Genomic DNA, 23,548 nt, shown 5'->3' with positions numbered 1-23,548 from the left:
GGGGGCAGGTGGCATCAGACTTCTGTCTGAACCATTTCAGAAGTCAGATCAGTATAAAAGAGTAGGCATCCCCTTTTTGCTTTTACATAAACCCAGGGAGAAAGATGTTTATCCTGTGGTTTTAGCTACATAAAAATTACTTTGCTAAGAGAATCTTTAAGTCATTGAGTTAAATACCTCAGCCATCGTTGCTACATTTTTGGGGTGGAAGATACAATTGACTTTTCTTTCTCTTGGATTCTTTTTTTTTTTTTTTTAATTTTTAATTTTTTAATTTATTTGACAGACAGAGATCACAAGTAGGTGGGGAGGCAGGCAGAGAGAGAGAGGGGAAGCGGGGTCCTCGCTTAGCAGAGAGCCCGATGCGGGGCTTGATCCCAGGACCCTGGGATCACGTCAGTTCACGACCTGGACTGAAGGCAGAGGCTTTAACCCATGAGCCACCCACGTGCCCCATCTCTTTTAGATACTTGTTTTCCAACAAGAGAAACCCCCCCACTAGTATCAATGCGGTGATTTGACACTGCAGTCATTTTCGGTTTATATTAAATAGCTACTTGAAGTTCTTACTTGTCTCCACATTTAATAAAGGAAACTGAGCATCTCTCACCTATTTCTGTCACCAAGTCCTGAGGATTCTGCCTCTCTCCTGTATTTTATGTGCATCTCCTATGATGCTGCCTTATTTCAACTTCATCTTTTTGAAAGATTTATTCAGTTATAATTGATAATACAATCAGGGTAAATATTGAAAGTGTATGTAATTTTTTTGAGTTTTGACACGTTTATGCAAATGGATATCCTTTATGAGATAGACGTTTTGCAAAGATTTTTCTCCCAGCCTGTGGCTTATCTTTCTGTTGAAGAATGTAAGTTTTAATTTTTCTGCAGGCCAGTTTTTCATTTTGTGCTTTTGTGGATCATCCCTTGGTGCTGTATGTAAGAAATACTTGCCTAACCCACGGTCACACAAGGATTTTCTCCCATGTTCTCCTCTAGAAGTTTTATAGTTGTAGATTTTATGTTTAGGCCCCTGATCTCTTTTGTATTAATTTGAGTATGTTGTGTTTGTATATGTTAAGTGTGGATCTAAGTTCTTTTTTTGTGCTCATGGATGTCTCAATTGTTCTAGAACCATTTGTTGAAAATTCTGTCATTTTCCCACTGCATTGCCTTATACTTTCTATTAAAAATCAGTTGTCCATACAAGTATGGATTTATTTCTGGACTTTGTATTCTTCTTATTTTTCTTTTTTAAGATTTTATTTATTTATTCATGAGAGACAGAGAGAGAGAGGCAGAGGGAGAGGGAGAAGCAGGAGCCTGATGCGGGACTCAATCCCAGGACCCTGGGATCATGACCTGAGATGAGGGCAGATGCTTAACCAGCTGAGCCACCCAGGTGCCCTGGACTTTGTATTCTGATTTGCTCATCTATTTGTCTGTCCTTATGTCAATACCATGCTATTTTGATTACAATAGTCTTATAATAACTCTTTTAGTTAGATAGTGTTCACCTTCCAACTTTGTTTCCCTTTTTCCAAGTTGTTTTGGCTGTTTGTTCTTGAATCAACTCATCAGTGACTACATAAAAGCTTGATCAGTTTGACAGAACTGACATCTTAACAATATTGAATTTTCTGATAAATAAGGTACATCTCTATTTATTTAGGAGACATACTTTCTCTCAGTAGTATTTTGTAGTTTTCAGTATACAGGTCTTTCATTGGATTTATTTCTATTTCAAAGATTTTGATGTTATTATAAATAGTATTTTTAAAATTGTGGTAAAATATGTAAAAATTTGATTTTTATATATTGGTCTTATATTCTGCAACCTTGCTAATAAATTCACTTATTAGTGAGATGCCATCAGAGTTTCAAATGAGATAATGAAATCTTCTAAGGAAAGTTTTACTATTTTCTTTTCCAATCTGAATGTCTTTAAAAACATCTTGTGGAGGCACCTGGTTGATTGAGTTGGTAGAGCATGCAACTCTTGATCTCACGGTTGTGGGTTTGGGCTCCATCTTGGGTGTTGAGATTACTTAAATACATAAGGTCTTAAAAAAATTCTTCTTGTCTGATTGCCCTGATTAGTATCTCCAGTACAGTCTTGAAGGGAAGTGGTAAGAGTAGGCATCAGTGTCTTTTTTCTGATCTCAGGAGGAAAACATTCAATCTTTCACGATTAAATATAATATTAGCTGTGGGGATTTCTTTTGCAAAAGCGTTTGGTCAAATTGAGGAAGTGACTTTCTATTACTGATTTGCTAAGAGCTTGTATCAGGAATGGATGTTGGATTTTATCAAATGAATATTCTGTGTCTATTGAGATGATTGCCGTTTTTCTATTTATATTTGTTAAGTGGTGAATTATGTTGATTGTTTTATAAAGATTTTATTTATTTGAGAGAGTATATGAGCAGGGGGAGGGGCAGAGAGAAAGAGAGAATCCCAAGGAGACTCAATGCTGAGCATAAGCCCAGCTTGAGGCTTGATCTCACAACTCCAAAATCATGACCTGAGCCAGAATCAAGAGTCAGATGCTTAACTTCTGAGCCACCCAGGCACCCCCACATTGATTATTTTTTAAATGTTAATCCAGCCCTGCATTTTTGGGATAAACCCCACTTGGTCATTATCCTTTTATTATATGGTTGGATTCTATTTGCTGAAATTTTGTTTCAGATTTTTGTATCTTTGTTGATGAGGGATATTGGTTCATAGTTTTCTTATAATACCTTTGTTTTTGGTATCAGGATTATGCTGGCCTCATTGAATTAATTGGTAAGTATTCTTCAATTTTTCAGAAGACTTCGTATTAGAATTGGTATTATTTTTCTTCAGATACTTCCTAGAGTTCACCAGTAAAGCCACATGATCCTTGACTTTTCTTTGTGGGAAGGTTTTTATTAATGGTGTCAGTTTCTTGAATAGGTATAGGACTAAGGTTATTTATTTCTTCTTGAGTGAGCCCTTTTAGTTTATATCTTCAATTTTGCTATTTCATTAACTCATCAAATTTACTGGCATACATTTATTCATGATCTTTCTTAGTATTCCTTTAATATATTAATATGCTCAAGGAACCAATATTTATTCTCAAGAATTTTCTCTATTGTTGTCTATTTCATTGATTTTTACATTAATCTTTATTATTTTCTTTCTTTGCTTACTTTATGTTTAATTTGTTCTTCCTTTCTAGTTTATCAAGGTGGAAACTAAGATCATTGATTTGAGGCCTTTCTTTTTTCTTTTCTTTCTTTTTTTAAAACTGTTTATTTTATTTTATTTTTTTACAGATTTTATTTATTTATTTGACAGAGAGAGATAGTAAGAGAGGGAACACAAGCAGGGGGAGTGGAAGAGGGAGAAGCAGGCCTCCTGCTGAGCAGGAAGCCTCATGTGGGACTCCATCCCAGAACCCTGGGATCATGACCTAAGCTGAAGGCAGACACTTAGACTGAGCTACCCAGGCGCCCCTCCTTTTTTCTAATATAGGCATTTAATGCTATAAATTTCCTGTAAGTCCTGCTTTAGGTATTTTTCAAATTCTGATATGTTGTGGTTGTTTGCTTTTTTTCTGCCTTGTAAAAATATCTAAAATGTAAAAATATCTAAAGTGAAAACTCAACTGGTGGTGAATTCTTATGTGAATCCTTATTATCACTTTTTCATTCTTTTTCTTTTCTTTCTTTTTTTTTTTTTTTTTGGTCTGATATACAGTCTTCAATAACTTCATAATGTATTCCAAATTTATGTTATAAATGTAGTGAATAAATGAATGAAGAGGCTTCCATGCAAAAGGAATTCCAAGTTATTCTAAGTTACTCTTTTTTTCTTTTCCTAAAATTTTTAGTTAAATTCTAGTTAGTTAATTTACAGTATAATATTGGTTTCAGGAACAGAAATCCTTTTATGTATTTTTAAGACCTTTTTCTTAAGTCCCTGAACATCATATATCTTGGTAGATGTTCCATGTACACTTGACTGTTGTTGGGTGGACTGTTCTATAAAGGTCAGTAAGGCCCTGTTGGTTGATGGTGTTGTTCAAGTCTACTGTATCTTGCCTGATTTTCTGCCTATTGCTCTTATCAGTTATTGAGGGGGAGTATTTAAATTTCCAGCTATAATTGTGGATTTGCATATTAATTTTATGAGTTTTTCTTCATGTATTTTGAAAGTCTTTTACTAGGTGCATAAAGATTTAGGATTTTTAAAAAAAGTCTATTTACTTAAGTAATCTCTACATCCAGTGTAGGACTTTAAGTCATGATCCCCAAGATTAAGAGCCTCATTCTTTACCAAGTGCCCCAAGATTTAAGATTATTATGTCTTCTTGATTAATTGACCTCATTATTGTGAAATGATATTCTTTTTTCCTGGTGTTATTCTTTGCTCTGAAATCTCCTTTGATATTAATATGACTTTGTTTTAGTATTATTGGTTTTGTGTATCTTTTTCCATCTATTCACTTTTAATCTGTGTGTGTGTGTGTGTGTGTGTGTTTGGGGGGAGAGGGGCAGAGGAAGAGGTAGAGAAAATCTTAAGCAGGCTTCATACCCAGTGAGGAGCCTGACTTGGGGTTCGATCTCATGACCCTGAGTTCATGTCCTGAGTTGAAATCAAGAGTTGGGTGCTTAGGGACACATGAGTGGCTCGGTTGGTTAGGCAGCTGCCTTCAGCTTCAGGTCATGATTCTAGGATCCTGGGATTGAGTCCCGCATTCGGCTCCTTGCTCAGTAGGGAGCCTGCTTCTCCCTCTGCCTGCCACTCTGCCTGCTTGTGCTCTCTCTCTGACAAATAAATAAATAAAGTCTTAAAAAAAGAAAAAAAGATTTGGATGCTTAAACTACTGAGCCACCCAGGCACCCCATTGTGTTTTTATATTTGAATCCATTTCTTATAAATAGTTTGTGCTGGGGTCTTACCTTTTTTTTTTTTGCAATCTGAAAATCTCTGCCTTTTAGTTGGGGTATTGAGACCATTTACATTTAATGTGATTATTAATGTGATTAGATTTTAGGCTACTATCTTGCTATTTGTTTTCTGTTTTTTTTTTCCTGGTGTTTTTTATTACCTTTTCTACTTTTGCTGCCTCTTTTGGATTGATAAGTGGTTTTTATGATTCTGGTTTTTTTTTTTAAATTGGTTTAACTCTGTTTTGTTATTTTGGGATTGCTTTAAGAGATAAAATATGCATGTTTAACTTATCACAGTCTACTTTCTAGGGATATTAGTATTTTGTTTTTTATTGAAATATAGTTGACACACAAATTACATTAGTTTCAGGTGTACAGCATAGTGATTCAACAATTCTGTATGTTGTGCTGTGCTTACCACAGCTATAGCTACTGTCACTATATAATGCTACTGCAATTGCTGTACCACTGATTATATTCCCTTTGCTCTACCTTTCACTGCTGTGACTTAATTCATTCTGTCTGGAAGCTTGTATATCCCACTGCACTTCACCCATTTTGTCTTTTCCCCTTGTCCCTTCTCCTCTGGCAACCTCAAGTTTGTTCTCTGTTTTATGGGTCTGTTTCTGCTTTGATTTTAGATTCCACATATAAGTTAAATCATATGGTATTTATTTTTCTCTGTATGACTTATTTATTTCACACAATGGCTTCCATCTGTGTTTTTGCATATGGTAAGATCTCATTCTTCTTTGTGGCTGAGTAGTGTTCCATTGTATATATAGCATATCTTCTTTATTCATCTACCAATGGTTACTTAGATTGCTTTCATGTCTTGGCTATTGTAAATCATGCTGCAGTAAACAGGGATGCATACATTTTTTTTCAAATTAGATGCATACATTTTCTTTGGGTAGATACCTAGTAGTAGAATTACTGAATCATATGGTAATTTTATTTTTAATTTTTTAAGGAAACTCCATACTACATTCCATAGTGACCACGCCAGTTTACATTCCCACCAATAATACATGAGGTTTCTCAAGATATTATTATATCTTATCACATATATAGTGTAAGATATATTTCTTACAGTAGTGTACTTCCATTTCTTCCCTCTCAACCCCAGTTCCACTCTCTGCATTGTAGCCTGAAACTTTTCTCAAAGCCAGAAGCTAGGGCAATTGTATCACCTGCCTCATTTATTTACTATCTCTCAAAGATCACTGTCCATTCTAGGCTGATGTCCAGTGTCTTGAAAACCATTGTTTCATATATTTTGTCTTTTTTTTTACTCCTGTTTTTTTTTTTTTTTCATTTTTTTTTCTTTTGGTTGTTTCAGGAGGGAGGATGAATTCCATTCTTGTTACTTCATCTTAGCCTAAAGCAGAAACCTCAGCTTAATTATCTTTTGCTTGGATGCTTTCATACTATTCTTGACTCATTCTAGCTCTATTGCAGTTTGTCCTTTGATTGGTTCCAGAGAGATCTTTCAAAAGTAAATATCTGGCCATATCTCTGCTTACATTGTTCAGTGGCTTCTCATCAAAAAAATAAAAAAAAAATAATGAAACAGTCATGCTAGGGTACCAACTTCCTGGTTGGAAGAAACACTCTTAATTGGAACTTGGATGAATAAAGGTATTGCTAAAGATGGTACAAGTAAATTCCTGTGTAATCATATATGATAATCATATGTTATTTTGAAGATATAAAAATATTGGCTCTTCTATTGGTTAGGTAACACTTGAGTTTCTATAGAATTAGCAGTAAGCTTAGGTTACAACTGCTGTCTCATTTTGGACTCAACAAAATAAGGTACTTGAAAGCTCATTAGTTGTTGATGAAACAGATTATTATAGAAAATGCCATTGATTTTTTAAAATGTTTATCTATAGGATGTTAGATGCATTAAAATTAAATGTCCATTTGTAATCTCAACGGAATTATCTCAGTTGGGGGAAAAAGATCCTATATGTATATATAAATAAAAAGCTGATTGTCTTTTATATCCTGAGAGTTTTTTCATATTTTAATACTGTGTTTCTCCATCATGTCATGCCCTATTCACCTTTGTAGTATTGGCCCCAAAAGTTACTGTAAACATGTCTGCTTTAAAAAAAGAAAAAAATTAACTGAATACCTTCTATATACCTGGCATTGTGCTAGATTAGCATATCAGGCCCATGCTTATTTCTGTGATCTACTTATTTTTCTTATTTTTTTGAAAAATTTAATTAAAAATTTTTTATTATGTTCAGTTAACTACTGTATATAGTACATCATTACTTTTTGATGTAGTGTTCAGTGATTCATTAGTAGTGTATAACACTCAGTGCTCATCACAACATATGCCCTCCTCAATACCCATCACCTGGCTACCCCATTCCTCTATGCCCCTCCCTTCTGAAACTCTCAGTTTGTTTCCTGGAGTCCATAGTCTTTCATGGTTCATCTCCCTCTCTGATCTCTCCTCCTTTAGTTTTGCCTCCCTTCAGCTATCATCCTCCATGCTATTCCTTATGTTCCACTGAGTGAAACCATGTGATAATTGTCTTTCTCTGCTTGACTTAGTTTACTTAGCATAATCCCCTCCATTTCCTTCCATTTGATGCAAATGTGGGTATTCATCCTTTCTGATAGCTAGTAATATTCTATTGTATATATGTACCACATCTTCTTTATCCATTCATTTGTTGAAGGGCTTCTTGGCTCCTTCCACAGTTTGGCTATTGTGGACATTGCTGCTATGAACACTGGGGTGCATATTCCCCTTCTTTTCACTACATCTGTATCTTCGGAGTCAATACCTAGCAGTGCAATTCCTGGGTCATAGGGTAGCTCTATTTTTAACGTCTTGAAGAACCTCCATACTGTTTTCCAGAGTGGCTGTACCAGCTTGCATTCCTACCTACAGTTAAGAGGGTTCCCCTTTCTCCACATCCTTGCTAACATTTGTTGTTAACTGTTTTGTTCATTTTTGCCGTTCTAACTGAGGTAAGGTGATATCTTACTGTGGTTTTGATTTGTATTTCCCTGATGGAAGTGATGTTGAGCATTTTTTCATATGTGTGTTAGCCATTTGCATGTCTTCTTTGGATAAGTGTCTGTTCATGTCTTCTGCCCTTTTTTTGATTGGATTGTTTGTTTCTTGTTTGTTGAGTTTGATAAGTTCTTTATAGATCTCAGATACCATCCCTTTACCTGTAATGTCATTTGCAAATATCTTTTCCTGTTGAGTGGGTTGTGTCTTAGTTTTGTTGACTGTTTCCTTTACTATGCAGAAGATTTTTATCTCGATGAAGTCCCAAAAGTTCATTTTTGCTGAAAATTTTAAGTTTAACTTAGTTAAAATATGGTATATTACTAGTTCCAGAGGTAGAACTTAGTGATTCATCAGGTGCATATAACACCCAATGCTTATCACAACAAGTGCCCTCCTTAATGCCCATCACCCAGTTACCCTATCTCCCCATCCCCTCCAGCCACCCTGTTTGTTTCCTGTAGTTAAGAGTCTCTTATGCTTTGCCTCCCTCTCTATTTTTCTCTTATTTTATTTTCCCTTCCTTTTCCTTATGTTCATCTGTTTTGTTTCCTAAATTCCACATGTGAGTGAAATCTTATGGTATTTGTCTTTCTCTGACTGACTGATTTTGCTTAGCATAATACCCTCTTGTTCCATCCATGTTATTGCAAATGGCAAGCTTTCATTCTTTTTGATGGCTGAGTAATATTCTGTTTTATGTATATCCTACGTATTCATTATCCATTCATCTGCGGATGGACATCTGGGCTCTTTCCATAGTTTGGCTATTGTGGACATTGCTACTATGAACATTGGGGGTACAGGTGCTCCTTATTTTCTACAACTTTTCACCACATCTCTTCTATGGCTGCACTGATTTATTTGCAGTTACTGGGATATATCATTTCCTTTCATCCCTTACTGCTTTCATATATACTGTTCCCTCTGTCCTTCCCCCTGTTGACCTGATTAAATTCTATTTGACATTTAAGACTCAATTTAAGTATACCCTTCTTTAGGAAATTTTCCCCTGAAACCATATGCTAGGTTAGGTGCCAACTGTGTTCCCACAGCTCCTTACCCTTATCTCATATTGGCATTTAGCACATTAATTGCAACTATCTGTTCCCTTGCCTGTTTTCACACCAGACTGCTTGAGGACATTATCTTACATGATTTTTATATCTTAACACCGAGCACAGGGCCTGGCCCAGTGTAGGGATGAGGGAGACGAAAGTTTGTCCTTGCCTCTGCCATTGTGTGATCTTAAACAAGATCATTCGACATTCTGACACCTAGGTTCTCTTCCTGCTCTGCAGCCACGTCAACCTGGTTGGTGCAGGGTGGCCTAGTGTGCCTGTCACATGAGGCCTGGGCCTGAGGACCGGATTCTTTTTGCAGTGATGATTCAGGGCTCGAGGTTGACACCACATCAGAAAACCAAGACCCCTGCCTCCTTCTAGGCTCAGATGGCAAGCTGCTAGTGAAAGCCGGAAGGAAACCATTTATAGAGACAAACCATAGGCCTATGCTATGAACTACTTTTGAGGGAGGGCCACTTTGGTAAGATTCTATAGGTGTCTGGGAGTGTTCTCTATCCAGAGGAGCCAGATAAGAAGCTAGGCTTTGTGATGCCTTTTCTGTCTCACTCTAGCAATCAGTCTGTTCCTTTCTTGGTCCCCCTGCATCACCCCATACATACCTTTGATGTAACACTTATCACACTGTCTTATCCTCATGTGTTTTCTTATATGGCTCCTTCTCTAGAAGAGAGCCCTTGTGACAAAAGTTGTGCATATTGGTCTCTGTATGTAGTAACTTACCCAGAACCTAACAGAGTAGGTAGCCAAAGATAGCTTGGTGAACAGTGAGGTTAATAATAGCTAATATTTCCTTGGCATTTATGTATGCTAGGAGCTTCCCATATGTTCGCTTTGCTCTTGTGATGTGAGACGTGTGGTTCTCACCATTTTATAGGTGACAAAAAGGAGGCCCAGAAAGGTTAAGTAACCTGTCTGTGATCCTACATCTAGTAAGCATCAGATCCCGAATTCAAATAGAAACCCACCTTCTTAACCACTGTGCTGACTGGTTGACCAAAGGGCTGAGCAAAAGCTGACTGAGAGATCAAGTGACTAACAGCTGTGTGAGGGAGATGCAAAGAAGGGACTGGCAGACGTAGTTTTCTTTTGGGATGTGGGTTTGAAACCACAAAACTAAACGAGGGCTTCATTTGGAGACACCACCCGTCCATTAGGGGAAAGAGATCATGATTCAGGAGCCCATTTCTTACTGCTTATTCTTTCTCTGGCAAGAGAAAGAATTGGCCATGTCTGAGGATCTGTTCTGGCATATTCCCGGAGGTATTGCTATAGCTCAAGTGCTAGGGGGTAATGCTTACTGTTGCATCTTTCTGGAATGCCCTTTACCCCGAGTGTGCACATGGCTCATACCTTCATTTCACTTTCTGTTCCAGTGTCACCTCATCAGAGAGGCCTTCCCCGAACTGATCTGAGGAAGTACCATTCTTTATTCTTTTACTCTGCTTTATTTTTCTTCATTGTACTTATCACCACCCAACATAGAGTTATTTGTTTATGGTGTTTTAGTTTGTCTCTCTTCACCAGCGTATAAGCACCAGGGATCTGTGGCTCTGTTGTGTGTACTGTTGTATCCCTAGCTCCTGGAGCAGTGCCTGGCAAGTAGTAGGTGTTTGATGTTTGTTTTTTCATTTTTTTTCAGTGAATAAATGATTTTGGACTTTGAGACTACCGGTGTGCAAGGCCTTTTATCATTTGGCCTCAGTAATACCTCACTCTTCTTATTTCTATATGTTACCCTTCGACTCCAGACAAATTAGAGTTCATGTTCTCTGAACAGGCCTCACATTTAAAGTTCTGTCTTTGCTCACACTTCTTTCCTCTTTCATATATATGTTAAAATCTAGCATTCTAAAATGGCCAGGTATTTGGCAATCCTGAATGACTTCATTTTCGGGGGGTTATTTCAGAATAAAGTAGGAGAGTTAGTTGGTGTTTAGCAGGCCTCGGAGAGGGAAAGGAGCTTTTCTGGAAAGAGCTTTTCTAGAAATCTGTGACCAATGTCCAAGGATGCATGAGAAAATAGTGCAAGATCCTGATTCTATCTAAGGTCTGCTGAAGTAAGAGCTACGACCGAGATGGCATCCAGGGTGGAGCCTTAAAGGTCTTTGTGTTGGAGGGGTTCTGCTGTTTGCCCCGGGGTGTCCAGGTGCCCTAGACAATCAGCTGGGGTACCACAAGACAATGCTATAGCTTGTACTTCTATTGCATTTATCTCATTTTTTAATTTCTGTGTATGTTTTATAATATACCTCATGTCAGCATGTGAATCTAATTTATAAACAGATCATCATATATTGGCAAGGTATGCGCAAAACACAGAGTATGTCATGAAAAAGGTTGGAGACTACAGTTAGCCATCTCTAGGTTTCTTTAGGAAGGACTTGGTACAGAAAACGCCAAGGGTTTGGCCTTCTCTGACTCCTTGTAGTGCTGTCTGTCGTTTTGCCCAGAGATGTAGTTTTTGATCTCTCTAAGGACCTCACGGACAGGCTCAGGGTGATGAGAGGCTCATGACTTTAGAAGACTGTCTCTTGCTCCCATGTCCTCCTGGAATTTGGACACATGAGTCATTTGGAGACTGTATCTGTATGAAGCCCTCTTTGCCAAATTCTTTGGCCTTCTGCTGACAGCCACAGCTCTCAGTACTTGCTTTTACCTTCTTCCTCACTTTGGCCTGGAGATTCTTCACATTTTCTCTTTTGGAATAAGAAAGCAGAACAAGACTTTTAGCTTTTAGGTATTTGAACCTTAGGGACAAGAGGCCCTTATATCTCGCCTTGACTACTGAGTGAGAGGGACACAGGTTGCCCTCTGACAAGGATGCAGCCTGTCCTGGCTTACTTGGCTCAGACTGTGGTGACTCTGGATGGTCATACCATGCTGCCGAACCTACCCAGATAGGGTGTCTCCGTTGGTAGCAGAACGATGTGTGGAGCACACACATGCACACGCACACACACAGAAGAACTATCTTGAGACTTATCCTCACAGCTGAAGCCCTTATCCTTTCCCCTATAGCTTAGCCATGTGGGGGATGACTATGTTGAGAGTCCATCCTTCCTGGAGTAAGGTGGCCCCCTTATAGCCTCTCTGTCTCACTTAATGTAGTGTTTAGAGCAGTGGTTCCCAGCCGGGGTGGGTGGGGTGGGGCATCTTGTCCTCCAGGGAACATTTGGCAGTACCCAGAGACATTTCTGAGGGTCACAAGTGGCAGCATGCTACGTCTAGTGGCTAGATGTTGGGGAATATTATTAAACACACTCCACTGCAGAAGACAGCACCCTGACAAGGAATTCTTCTGCCCAGAATGTCAGCGGTGCAGACTGAGAAGCCCTGGTCGAGAGTGCCTCCTGCCCATCTGCACCACGGCAGAGGGTGCAGCTAGAGGAGTTCCCCCACGCCTGTGTCTATGCTTGCACTTGTATTAAGGCGTCCTCCCAGGAGACAAAAGGCCCTTGTAGCTCAGCTAGCCGCAGGCCTTTCTAGCAACAAAAAAGTGGCCTTCTTTCCACTCCACATGCCTAGCAGAAAGGCCCCTTTGTGTGAGACGCAGCCGAGCGCCCTTGGCAGCAGTGGCGGGAGCGTGTTGTTCCCCACACTTCACAGGCCGGTACTTGTCTGTCTGCCTCAGATCTGTGTGTCACTCTGCTACACCTTCACTAGCCGGCATTCCAGACCATAGTGAACGAGCACATTTGTCATGTCATCAGATGTGTACAGTGGCAGTTACGTTCCTTCTCAGGAAGAAAAGGCTAATACGTCCCACTTTTCTTTCTTTCTTTCTTTCTTTTTTAAAATAAATTTATTAGTATTCAACATTACTAAAGAGTATTTTTTTTTTAAGATTTTGTTTATTTATTTGGCAGAGAGAGACACAGTGAGATAAGGAACACAAGCAGGGGGAGGGGGAGGGGGAGAAGCAGGCTTCCCGCCAAGCAGTGAGTCCCATGTGGGGCTCCATCCCAGGACCATGAGCTGAAGGCAGACGCTTAACGACTGAGCCACCCAGGCGCCCCATGTCCCACTTTTCTAACCCTGATCTTTCATCCCTCCTTTCCCAAGCCCTAGGATTTGAACGTAGCTCTTGGACATTAATTTCTGTCTTCTTTTCAATGTTTTCTAGTCTGGGAATTCGAAATTTAACCAAGCAATGACTAAACACCCTTAGCCTAAGCTTTTGGGACGCAGTCTGGGGGCACTAGATCTCCCCAAGCCCCTTCCCCTTCTCATCTCCTGTGCCTTTGCAGATAGCTTACCCCCAAAGTCTCTCGGCTTCAGAACTTCCCTCCTGAGTTCTAGAAGCTACTTGAGGATATTGAGAGATTGGAGCATTTTTTCCTTCAGCCTTGTTTCCTGCAGGGTGTCTGAGTGTCTAGTCTGTACCATGGGCTGGGCCGCACTATAGGGGAGGTAAGAGAATGAAGGGACAGGTTCAGCCTTCCAGCTTCTCCAGCTTCCCTGAGCATGACACAAACAGCCCGACACCTGCGCTGTTGCTGCTGTGTATTTAAGGAGATTGTTGTTTCTGTTTGGGGGCCCACAGTCAGAACATGTCTGGAACTCCTCATGTGGGAGTCATTATTCTTTGAGTAAATTCTTATTGATGCTACTATGTATGTATATATATGTATACTACTTTATTTTATGATTTATTTCTTTATTTTAGAGGCCCGAGAAAGAGACTGCTGGGGAGAGGGGTAGAAGGAGAGGTGAAGAGGAAAGAGGAAGAGAGAGAGTCTTCAAGCGGACTCCCTTCTGAGCATAGAGCCTGACCTGGGGGCTTGATCTCACAACCCTGAGATCATGACCTGAATCAGCATCAAGAGTCGGACACTTAACCAGCTGAGCCACCCAGGTCCCCCAGAGTAGCCCTGCTTTAGAGATAGTGTGGTGGGGTGGGCAACAGTGAACGGGACATAGTCCATGTCTTCACTGTTGTCTGACGTTTAGAAGGAACCTGGACAGCATTCTGATGAAAGGTAGTTTTTGGGAAAGACAGGGACGGACCTTAAGAGAAGTGGCTGAGAATCTCACTATTTCATTCTGTTTCAGAACTTTTTTGGCTTCTTGCTGCTCACAGCAGTCATTTTCAAACTTGAGGAATGTACAGATTCCTCTTAAGGGAAATAATTTATCTTGGACCTACGATGCTGACTTAAATTGTTTTTGTTATAATAATTATTATTTGAAAATATATAAACAAAATGAGGTTTAAGTCACTCTATAAAATTTGTATACAAATATAAACAAAACCAGATTGATACATTAAGTAAAAGCAAACTTCAAATCCAATAAAATGATGTTTTTGCTGAAACTCAGTTGCCCCCAGGCTTTTTAGGTTCAGCACGCCAGTGTTAGTAGGTATCATCTGATACATATACCCTGGATATGATCCATCCAGCCATCTGTTTATCTGTCAACTAGAGAGAGAGGGCACAAGAGCACAAGAGTACATAATGGCTGAGAGCATGGGTCTGGAGCCACATTGCTTGAGTCCAGACCTTTGCTTTACCAATTCCTAGCTGCACAGTGTGGGGAAGTTATATATAATGTCTCTGTATTCAGTTTTTTCATCTGTGAAATAGAGAAAAAATAGGACTATCTTTCACATGGTAGTTGTGAAGATTAATGAGTTAATATATAGGAGGCTCCTAGAACAGTACCTAGAACAGTAGTAGGTGCCAGGTAAAGAATGGCATTTAGTAGTAGTATTATGATCGTATTCTAGTTCAGGATGACTTCATCCCAAATGCTGGTGTAGTGAAAGAGCGAGTCCATCCCCTACAGGTCAAACAGAAAGTACAGTATGTACTCCATAATACTTAGGATTCTGTGGGAGGGGGAGATGATAAGCATATAAGTATGCAGTCAGTGAGAAGGCTGATGTTACTCTGACGGTAAGTTACAGTAGTGCTTGCATTCTGGAGTCATGGCTTGTCTTGTCTCTTCCCACAGTGTACAACTGGACCGTGGACGAGGTGGTGCAGTGGCTGATCACATATGTGGAGCTGCCTCAATATGAGGAGACCTTCCGGAAGCTGCAACTTAGTGGCCATGCCATGCCGAGGTCAGGAGGAGACTGGATTCCCTCCCCTGGGGGTGTGGGGAATGCGGGGGTGGGGGGGGGGTTCGCCTACTTTCAGGTTGCTCTGGCCAGTTAAGTGAGGTTTCCTTTCCAGGGCAGAATCTGTAGACCTCTCCTCTTCTCACATCTATTGTGCACTTACCATAAAGCATGACGATCACTTGGCATCCATTCTCTCATTTAGTATTTCTGCCACGCCTGGGCATAGTACTAAGAGCTGCCATTTATTGGATGCTTGGTACGTGGCAGGCACTGCTGTTCAACATGTTGTATACAGTATCTCATTTAATTCTCACATCAATCCTGTAAGGTAGGTGTTATTGCATATAGATGGTGAACATGGCTAAGTAACGTTTTCAAGGTCATGTGGCTAGTTAAGAGGCAAAACTGATTTGAAACTAGATCTGGGTAGACTTCAAAGCCTGTGGATGTTTCTTTCCTCTTTTGCTGTGCCCCCAGCAGGAGCCTCGGGGCTCTGTTAGCCTCCCCTGAATTATCCATATTCTGTGTATCTGCTCTAAAGAGGCAGTGCAAGGCTGGCGTGACTCCCTCGGCCCCAGCCTCCTTTCTGGAAAGACTCTTGCAAGGGCTGCGGTCCCCTAACTCTGCCTCCTTCACAGGCACAGTGCGCCGGGGCCTGTGGCAGGAGTGGGGAAGGGATGGAGCACTGCGTGGGCTTCTTGGGATGTCAAACTAGTGCCATGTGTCATTCAGTTATTAATCCATTTACTTACTCATTCGATACATATTTACTGGGTACCTCCTCTGTGCCAAGCACTTGTGCTGGGTGCTGGGGATAAAGCTGACAACAGCCTACCCCTGCCCTCAAAGGGCTCACTGTCTGGTAAGTGCTGCTTACATATGATCTGTCATCTTGTTACGTAGGTGCACCTGGTTGTGAGCTTCCACAAAGGGGAAAGGGGAAGGTGAAGCTGTTGGAATGCCCACACATGGCAGCCTCTACCCCCAGAACTACTGGGCACTGCTGTCCAGGCCCAGATGAGCTGCCTGTTCCCTCCTCTGTTACCTGCAGCCTTCTCTTCACAGCTTCCTCTACTCTGGAGAGAGTAGTAATCCTAATGTTGGTACATCTCCTTATAGAATACTTGCCTACCTCTTATTTCAATTGACCCTCACAATTCTGGGAGGAAGGAATTAAATACCCCAGCTTTTGGGTGAGCAAACTGAATTTCAGATATTTTATGATTTAATCCAAACTGGTAAGTGGTGGAGCTGGGACTTGAACCCAGGTCTCCTTGGTTCTAAGTGCCCTGCTTTCTTCCACTGCATCTTCCTCTTTCCCCATGTAGTTGAAGATAGGCTTCTTGGAAATATTCAGTGCAGTTCTCTTTAACAAAATGTTACCAATCATCTACCCCGGGCAGGGTTCTCTCCTGGGCCCTGAGGACAAAGAAATGCATTAGACCCCATTAAATACATGACTGACCATGAAGCTCCAGGATTTAGGTTTCTTTCTCATTACCCATGGAAACAGCAGCATTGCCTTGTGGATGCCTGGTTCATTCCATCTTGAGGAATAGCTATGGCTTAGATTAAAACTCTAAGGATAAACATTATCCTTAAAACATAGGATAAGAAGTCAGTTCTCAGGTCATGGGCTCAGTAGTCCTCTTGTAGCCAGACCCAGCCAAGCCAGGCAGAGGGGTAGAGGAAGCCAAGCTGTGGCACATTAGTGAGAGTAGGAAGCATGGAGCCTCAGTGCTTGGTGTGCTTGGTGTGTGGGAAGGAGGCATCATGGTATAAGGTGAAGAAGAGTCTGAAGGATTTGAGTTCATTTCTGCCTTTGCCATTTACTTACTGTATGACTGTGGGCAGGTAACTCTAAGTCTTAGTTTTCTTACCTGTTAAGTGGAGCTAATGACAGAACTGTGTTTCTAAAGTCAGAGGACTAAGGTGTTGTATGTGAAGTATCAGAATGGTACAAGATACACAGCAGTTGCTTGGTAAATGTTAGCTCCTTTCTCATTTCTCTCATTGCTCAGAAATAGATACTATTCCAATTCTTAGGTTTCTTTGACAAATAGACTGTGGAAAAGATGACATTTATTTTGATGAGTTAGATGAAGGCCAGTACACCTGATAGAAGTTTTCTCTCTAAAGAGAACTCTCAGGCTTGTAGGAAGCATCTGATTTTCCATAAGTTTACACAGGAGGAGACAGGGTCCCAGAGGAGAGACCAAGCTGCTCAGGATCAGGCAAGTGAGTTGCTGACTCAGCTGGGACCAGAAGCTTCATCTCCTGACCCCTTTACCTGCTGCCCCCCATCCCCCGCCCCATCGCAGTGTCTCTCTTATAGGCGGGCTGGCTTGATTGCTTCCCAGGGCTAGAGAAGGAAGTAGCTGCTCCTGCATGCCCAGGGAGGAGTGTAAATCACACACCACGATGTCAGAGGGCTCTCTTCTACCGGGGGAGACAAAACTATGCATCAGAAAAGAGCTCTGCCTTCATGGAGTAGGATAGTGGTAAATGCTCATGTGTGGGGCCCAGACCAGTGTACTGATAAACTTTCATATCTTATACCCGTCTCCTCCTAAACCCACTGTGTTCCAGCAGAAGAGAAACAAAGTCCAGTTTTTCCTGGGTCATTTTCTTGTTTACAGACCCTCTCTTATTAGAGTTATCATGAATAGTATGTTGAAGGTCATAAAAAATAACAGTAATCTGGGAGTAAATTGCAGTGACTCAGATACAGGATAACAAGACTAATGCAGTTTGTCATCAGCAGGTTTATACTTATTGGCAGTGGGTTAGGATCAGAGGCCCTCAGAATCACTGGGTCATGTGGCATAGGGTTTGGAGCTGGGTTGGACAGGAGAATGCATTTACAAATGGTGGGAGTATGGGGACAGGTGTATAGTGGATAATCCCTGGCAGGAGAAACATGACAGAAAATTTGCAGTCGGGTGTGGGAATGGTCACAGATGGATAATCCTCAGAGAGTAGCATTCTCAGGAGATGGCAGACGTGGGCAGAAAGGGAACATTTTTGGTAAATGTTATGTGTCCTTCCTTACTCCCTGTTGAAAACCACTGGTATAGACTCTGTGTTCTGGAGTGCAGAGGGGAGCTATCACCAAGAGCTAGAGGTCATGGAAGTGTTCCTGGAGGAGGTGGGTAATCCCACCAGTAACCCTCCTGGTTTTAGCGGCAGGAAACTGAGTTCCTCCTCTTTGTTTCAACAGGCTTGCTGTGACCAACACCACCATGACAGGGACTGTGCTGAAGATGACAGACCGGAGCCATCGGCAGAAGCTGCAGCTGAAGGCCCTGGACACAGTGCTGTTTGGGCCTCCCCTCTGTGAGTGCTGCGGAGAGAAGGGCTGCTGATGTATCATGGGACCCGAGGCGGGGGGGGGTGGGAGGCCTAGGTCCCCTGTGCATACATGCAAGGCAGCACCTCTGCTCTTTCCACTAAGAAATGAAAACATGAGATATCAAATAGTGTTATATTTTAATACAGCCAGATGCAAGGTCCATTCATTAGATCCATTAAGAAAATACTCACTTTAGGCCAGTTCTGTGCTGGACCCTAGAGGGAGATCTGGATGAATCCTATTCTGCTCTAAGGGGATAAAATGAATGTGTCGGAGAGGTACACAATGCTTCTGAGGTCCAGAGGAGGGATAGAGAAGGCATCCTGTAGAAGAGGTGGCATGTGACCTCTGCCTGTAAGGGTGGGTAGGGCTTTATTTCGTGCAGGTGGCAGGAGAGAACATTCTTGGTGGAAGAAACAACCGGAGCAAGAATACAAAAGCTGAAATATGAAAAGTATGCTCAGAGATAATAAGGAACCCACAGGGTCTGAGCGCCATTTAGCTGTTCCTTACTTTCACTGTGGACATGCAGAGTGTATGAACTGATTGCTGATCATCTTCTGTCCTTGAACAGCCACAGAGGTCTCAGTGGACTTCCACGGAGTCACAGAGACATACTCAGGCCGAAGAAAGGAGTAGTCTGTTCAGCCAGGGATTACTTGAGAGAATTAGGTTGTTTAATTCCTGAAGATCTGCAAGGTGGGAATGGCCAGCCCTGCCATCCTTTTCCTTATTCTAAGTGAACTCTTGGGGAGCAAAAGTGGTAAGATTTCTGAGAAAATTAATCTTCACCAAGCAGGCTTCTAGGGCCCACTTCTTGCCCTTTGGGGCTGTTGGCATCGGTTGAGGATGCCAGCAGCAGAATGCGGTAGAACCAAGAATCAGTCCAGAGAAGCAGCCAGCGGGCAGGGTCGGAGACTCTAGAAATTTTCCCATCCAATGCGTTTGGCTTGATGGCGCCCAAGCTGATGTCTCATTAGAGGTGGGTGGGTCTGTCCTTTTTTGTTTTTTAAATTTTTAATAAGCTTTATTTTTAAGCATAGTCCTAGGTTTGCATCAAAATTGAATGAAGATACACAGATATCCTATATGCCCCTGCCCCCATACCTGCCTAGCCCCCTCCATGGTTAACAGCACACCCTCCCCCCACCCTGAGTGGTACATTTGTAACAAATGATGAACCTACACTGACATATCACCAGCATTCAAGGGTCCACACTTTATATTGGACTTGACTCTTGGTGTTGCACAGTCTATGGTTTTGGACAAGTGTAAAATGATATGACCTACCATCATTACAGTATCATATAGGCTAGTTCACTGCCCTAAAGATCCTCTGTGCTCCACCTGTGTATCCTTCTCTCCCCCTCAATCCCTGACAACCACTGGTCTTTTTTTTTTTTTTTTAATTTTTCTATAGTATTGCCTTTCCCAGAAGGTCTGTGTCTTTTGAAAATGTAAAACAAAGCAACATGAGAGAAGACTGGTTTCCTTTTTCTCTTTCTCTTTCTCTTCCTCTTCTCTTGCTTGCTTGTTTTTCGTTATTTCTTTCTTTCTGTCTTAGGGCACATTTTTGCTTACCATTCATTTATAAGTTTTGGATAAATGACACAATGGATGTCTCTAGCGTTTATGGGAGGCCCACTACTGAGCAAAGGCTTCTCATTCACTGACATTTATTGAACAACTACTGTATACCAGTTTAAATGACAGGGTCCCTGCTTTCAAGAAGCTCCATCTAGGGACACCTGGGTGGCTTATCAGTTAAGCATCTGCCTTCAGGTCATGATCAAGTCCTGCACCAGCTCGTTGGTCAGCAGCAAGCCTCCTTCTCCCTCTGCCTGCCACTCCCACTGCTTAAGCTCGCCCTCTCTCTTGCATGTGCTCTCTCTCTTTGACAAATAAATAAAATCTTAAAAAAAAAAAAAGTTCCATTTAAATGGCGATAAGCACATCAACAATACAGTAAGTGATCAACAAATACAGTGTTACAGCTGTCATGGAAACGTTTCCAGAATTCAGCTGAGAGCACAAAATGGGGACAAGTTTTCAATTTGAGTCCAAGAAGCTTTATGGAGGAGATCATTCTTGAGCTGAGTCTTGAAAAATGAAGGGAGCTTTACTAGACTTTCCCATGAACAGCTTACATCCCTTTCTTTGTATATACCACCAAGACTTACAGCAGAAGAATCAAACCCAGTGATAAAAGCTAGGCTACTTTTGCAGAGGCTATCCTCTGTTCCCCACCAGGAATGGGAGGCCTTTCGCAGCCTGAAAGCCTTCTTTAGTATTCTGAGATGTATTATCAGACTGTTATTGTTCTGTATCAAAATAGGATTTACCATATCTGAAAGGGTGAATTAGAAACTGCAGGTCAAAGTAGGCAAGGATTCTGTCTGGAAACATCAACTGGGGCTGGAAAGCATGGGAACCAGAGTCCTAGGTGCCGATAATGGGTCCAGGGGGCCAGAGGTAGCAAGAGGGGCTAGTGTAGCAGGTTAGGCTGATACCAGCATGGGAGAGGTATTTTCTCCTAGGCTACCTTCATACAGCCTATAGTTTACATGTAACCTAACCTACCGGAGTCAGAGGGCAGCAACAAACAGTGTTTTCTGAGAGGTAAGAAGACACTTCATACACACTAGGATAGGTATCCTAAAAACAAAAACAGGGAGACAAAATGTGGAAAATAACTAGTATTGGCAAGGGTGTGAAGAAATTAGAATCTTCGTACATTTCTAATGATAATGTAAAATGATTCGGCTACCATGGAAAACAGTGTGGTTGTTCCTCAGAAGGTTAAACGTAGAGTTACCATATAGCCCAGGAATGTACCCAAGGAATTGGAAACAAGCTCTCAAACAAGCCCAGGTACACCTATCCAGAGCAGCACTGTTCACAGTGGTCAGAAGGTGGAAATAACCCAAGTGTCCATCAGTGGACATGTGGCTAAGTAAGCGGTAGTATATCAGTACAATGGACTGTTCTCTTGCCACAAGAAGGAATTAAGTTCTAATACATGCCACAACATAGGTGAACCTGGAAAGCATGCTAAGTAAAAGAAGATAGACGTAAAAGGTTACCTATTGTATGATTCCATTTATGTGAAATATCCAGAATAGATACATCTGTAGAGACGGAATACAGGTGGGTGGCTGGCAGAGAGACTGGAGGAAGTGAGAAATGGGGAGGGACTGCTAGTGGGTATAAGGTTTCTTTTGGGGTAATGGTAATGTTCTAAAATTAATTGTGCTTGTGGTTGCACAACCTTGTAAATATGATAAAACCACTGAATTGTACATTTTTTATTTTTATTTTTCAAAGATTTATTTATTTGAGTGAGAGAGAGAGCATGAATGGAGAGAGGGGCAAAGGGAGAGAGAGATGCAGACTCCCCGCTGAGCAGGGAGCCTGATTCAGGGGCCGAATCCTGGGACCCCAGGATGATGACCTGAACAGTAGGTCAACGCTCAACCAACTGAGCCACCCAGGTGCCCCTGAATTGTACATTTAAAAAGAGTGAATTTTAGGGTATATGAATTATATCTCAATGGTAATAAAACATGTAGAACTTGGTTTGTTTTATAACTCTTAGACTTCCATTTAAGAACTTCCTGTAAAATTTAGGAAAGTAAAGTACCTTGCTCTTTTCCAAATTTCCACTTATTGTGTGACCTTGTATAGGTTGGTTTTCTCAGGATGTGTTTTCTGATTTGTATTATGAAACAATTGAACTAAAGGATTTTGATTCCTTTCAGGTGAACATTCAATGGTTTTTGAGGGGAAACCCTTTGATTGATAAGTGTCCTGGTAAAAGGATAAAAGACAGGAAGTCTGTTCCTTCTGCTGCTTATCTATATCCTGTACTTTTAGGAATTGGTCCTTGGCCCTTGCCTTATCAAGTGACCTTTGTCAATTCAGTTCTCCTACCTAGATTTAGGTTTCCTTATTTGTAAGATGGGCTTTGTCATTAAATAGGCTCTTACTGGGTCCCTCCTTCAAGGACTCTGATAGACCTGGGTGTTCTCCTGGGAGCTAAGATTTTGGAATCCAGCAGCTATTCTGATGGCAAATACCATTTGAATACTTTCCTACTGATGGCTCATTAAAGAAAATTTTTTGAAAATTGCCAGATGGAATCTGAGGAAAATACTAGGAAGCTCTTTGCCAGGAGACTTCTGCAAGGATGGAGCTGTGCATGAGGGGTACCTGCAAAGAATCCCTTGGTCTGTGTCCTGTGGGGCCCTCCAGCTCTGTTTCCCATCTAAGCATGGGCTAAAATGCCAAATTCAGCACTGTTCCCTATCCAACCCCACAACCCCATGCAGGCTTAGTGTGATGGCTGGTACTGCTGAGCTGCTTCTGCCCCAAGGGTGAGTTCTTAAGGCTGTGGTCCTTCCGGCTCACCAGAAAGCAGGTAGTAGATAAACACCCCAGAGAACCTGGGCCAGGTACAGCTACCTTGCCCAGCCTTAATGAAAATCCTGCCCTCAGTTGAAGCTTGAGAAATCTCAGATCAGAGGTTTGTTGTGCAGTAGCCATGAAGGTCTGCTGAGTGATCAGGGTCCCTCTGTCCCCAGCAGCCTCCCGAGTTTGGGAAGGGGGAAGAAGGGTCAGACTGGCTCATCACAGAGCACCTCAGGGCCCATTTTCCAACAGTGGAAGGCATCTCTGTCCTCCCCTCATGGCTGCAGACTGCATGTGGCCTTTTCAGTCTCTGCCGGCAGAGCTGGCTCTAGGCTTGCATGATCTCTTCGGGGCTCTCCTAACAGTGCCATCCATGGTCAGGGGTTAGGTGTGCTCTGACGCACGAAGTCCCAAGGCAGCTTGCCGTGGAGGCCTTGGCTGATGCCTCACTCTGGGCCCCGATCATTCACTGAGGGGGCTTTTCCTCCTCCGAAGGGAATGTCTCAGAGAAATGGAGGCTTAGGAGATGAGTTGAGTTTTTAGAGGTCTTTAAGCTCTTAAATAGCTGAGCCATGGCTCAGACCCTGTCTCTGGCTTCTATTTCAGTGTTTTTTGGTACTTTGTTGTCCTGTCCTCCACTTCTGGTGGAAGAAGCAAGATAGAGTATAA

At 41.6% G+C, this 23,548-nt stretch overlaps 1 protein-coding gene across 10 annotated transcripts in view; it reads left to right on the top strand.

Moving 5' to 3' along the window:
* STIM1 (stromal interaction molecule 1) overlaps nt 1–23,548 on the top strand; it is a 190,912-nt gene that overhangs the window by 136,845 nt on the left and 30,519 nt on the right. For all 10 annotated transcript variants that reach the window (XM_004768191.3, XM_004768190.3, XM_013064305.2 and 7 more), the window contains 2 exons: nt 15,009–15,120; nt 18,341–18,456. In XM_004768191.3, the coding sequence (XP_004768248.1) occupies nt 15,009–15,120; nt 18,341–18,456 (228 nt within the window). The remainder of the gene's footprint in view (nt 1–15,008; nt 15,121–18,340; nt 18,457–23,548) is intronic.

The sequence above is a fragment of the Mustela putorius genome, unplaced genomic scaffold (assembly GCF_011764305.1).
Source record: "Mustela putorius furo isolate JIRA1106 unplaced genomic scaffold, ASM1176430v1.1 tig00003987_pilon_pilon_pilon, whole genome shotgun sequence".
Lineage (NCBI taxonomy): Eukaryota > Metazoa > Chordata > Mammalia > Carnivora > Mustelidae > Mustela > Mustela putorius.
The sequence above is the reverse complement of the archived record's forward strand: the minus strand, read 5'-3'. Positions and strand labels throughout refer to the sequence as shown.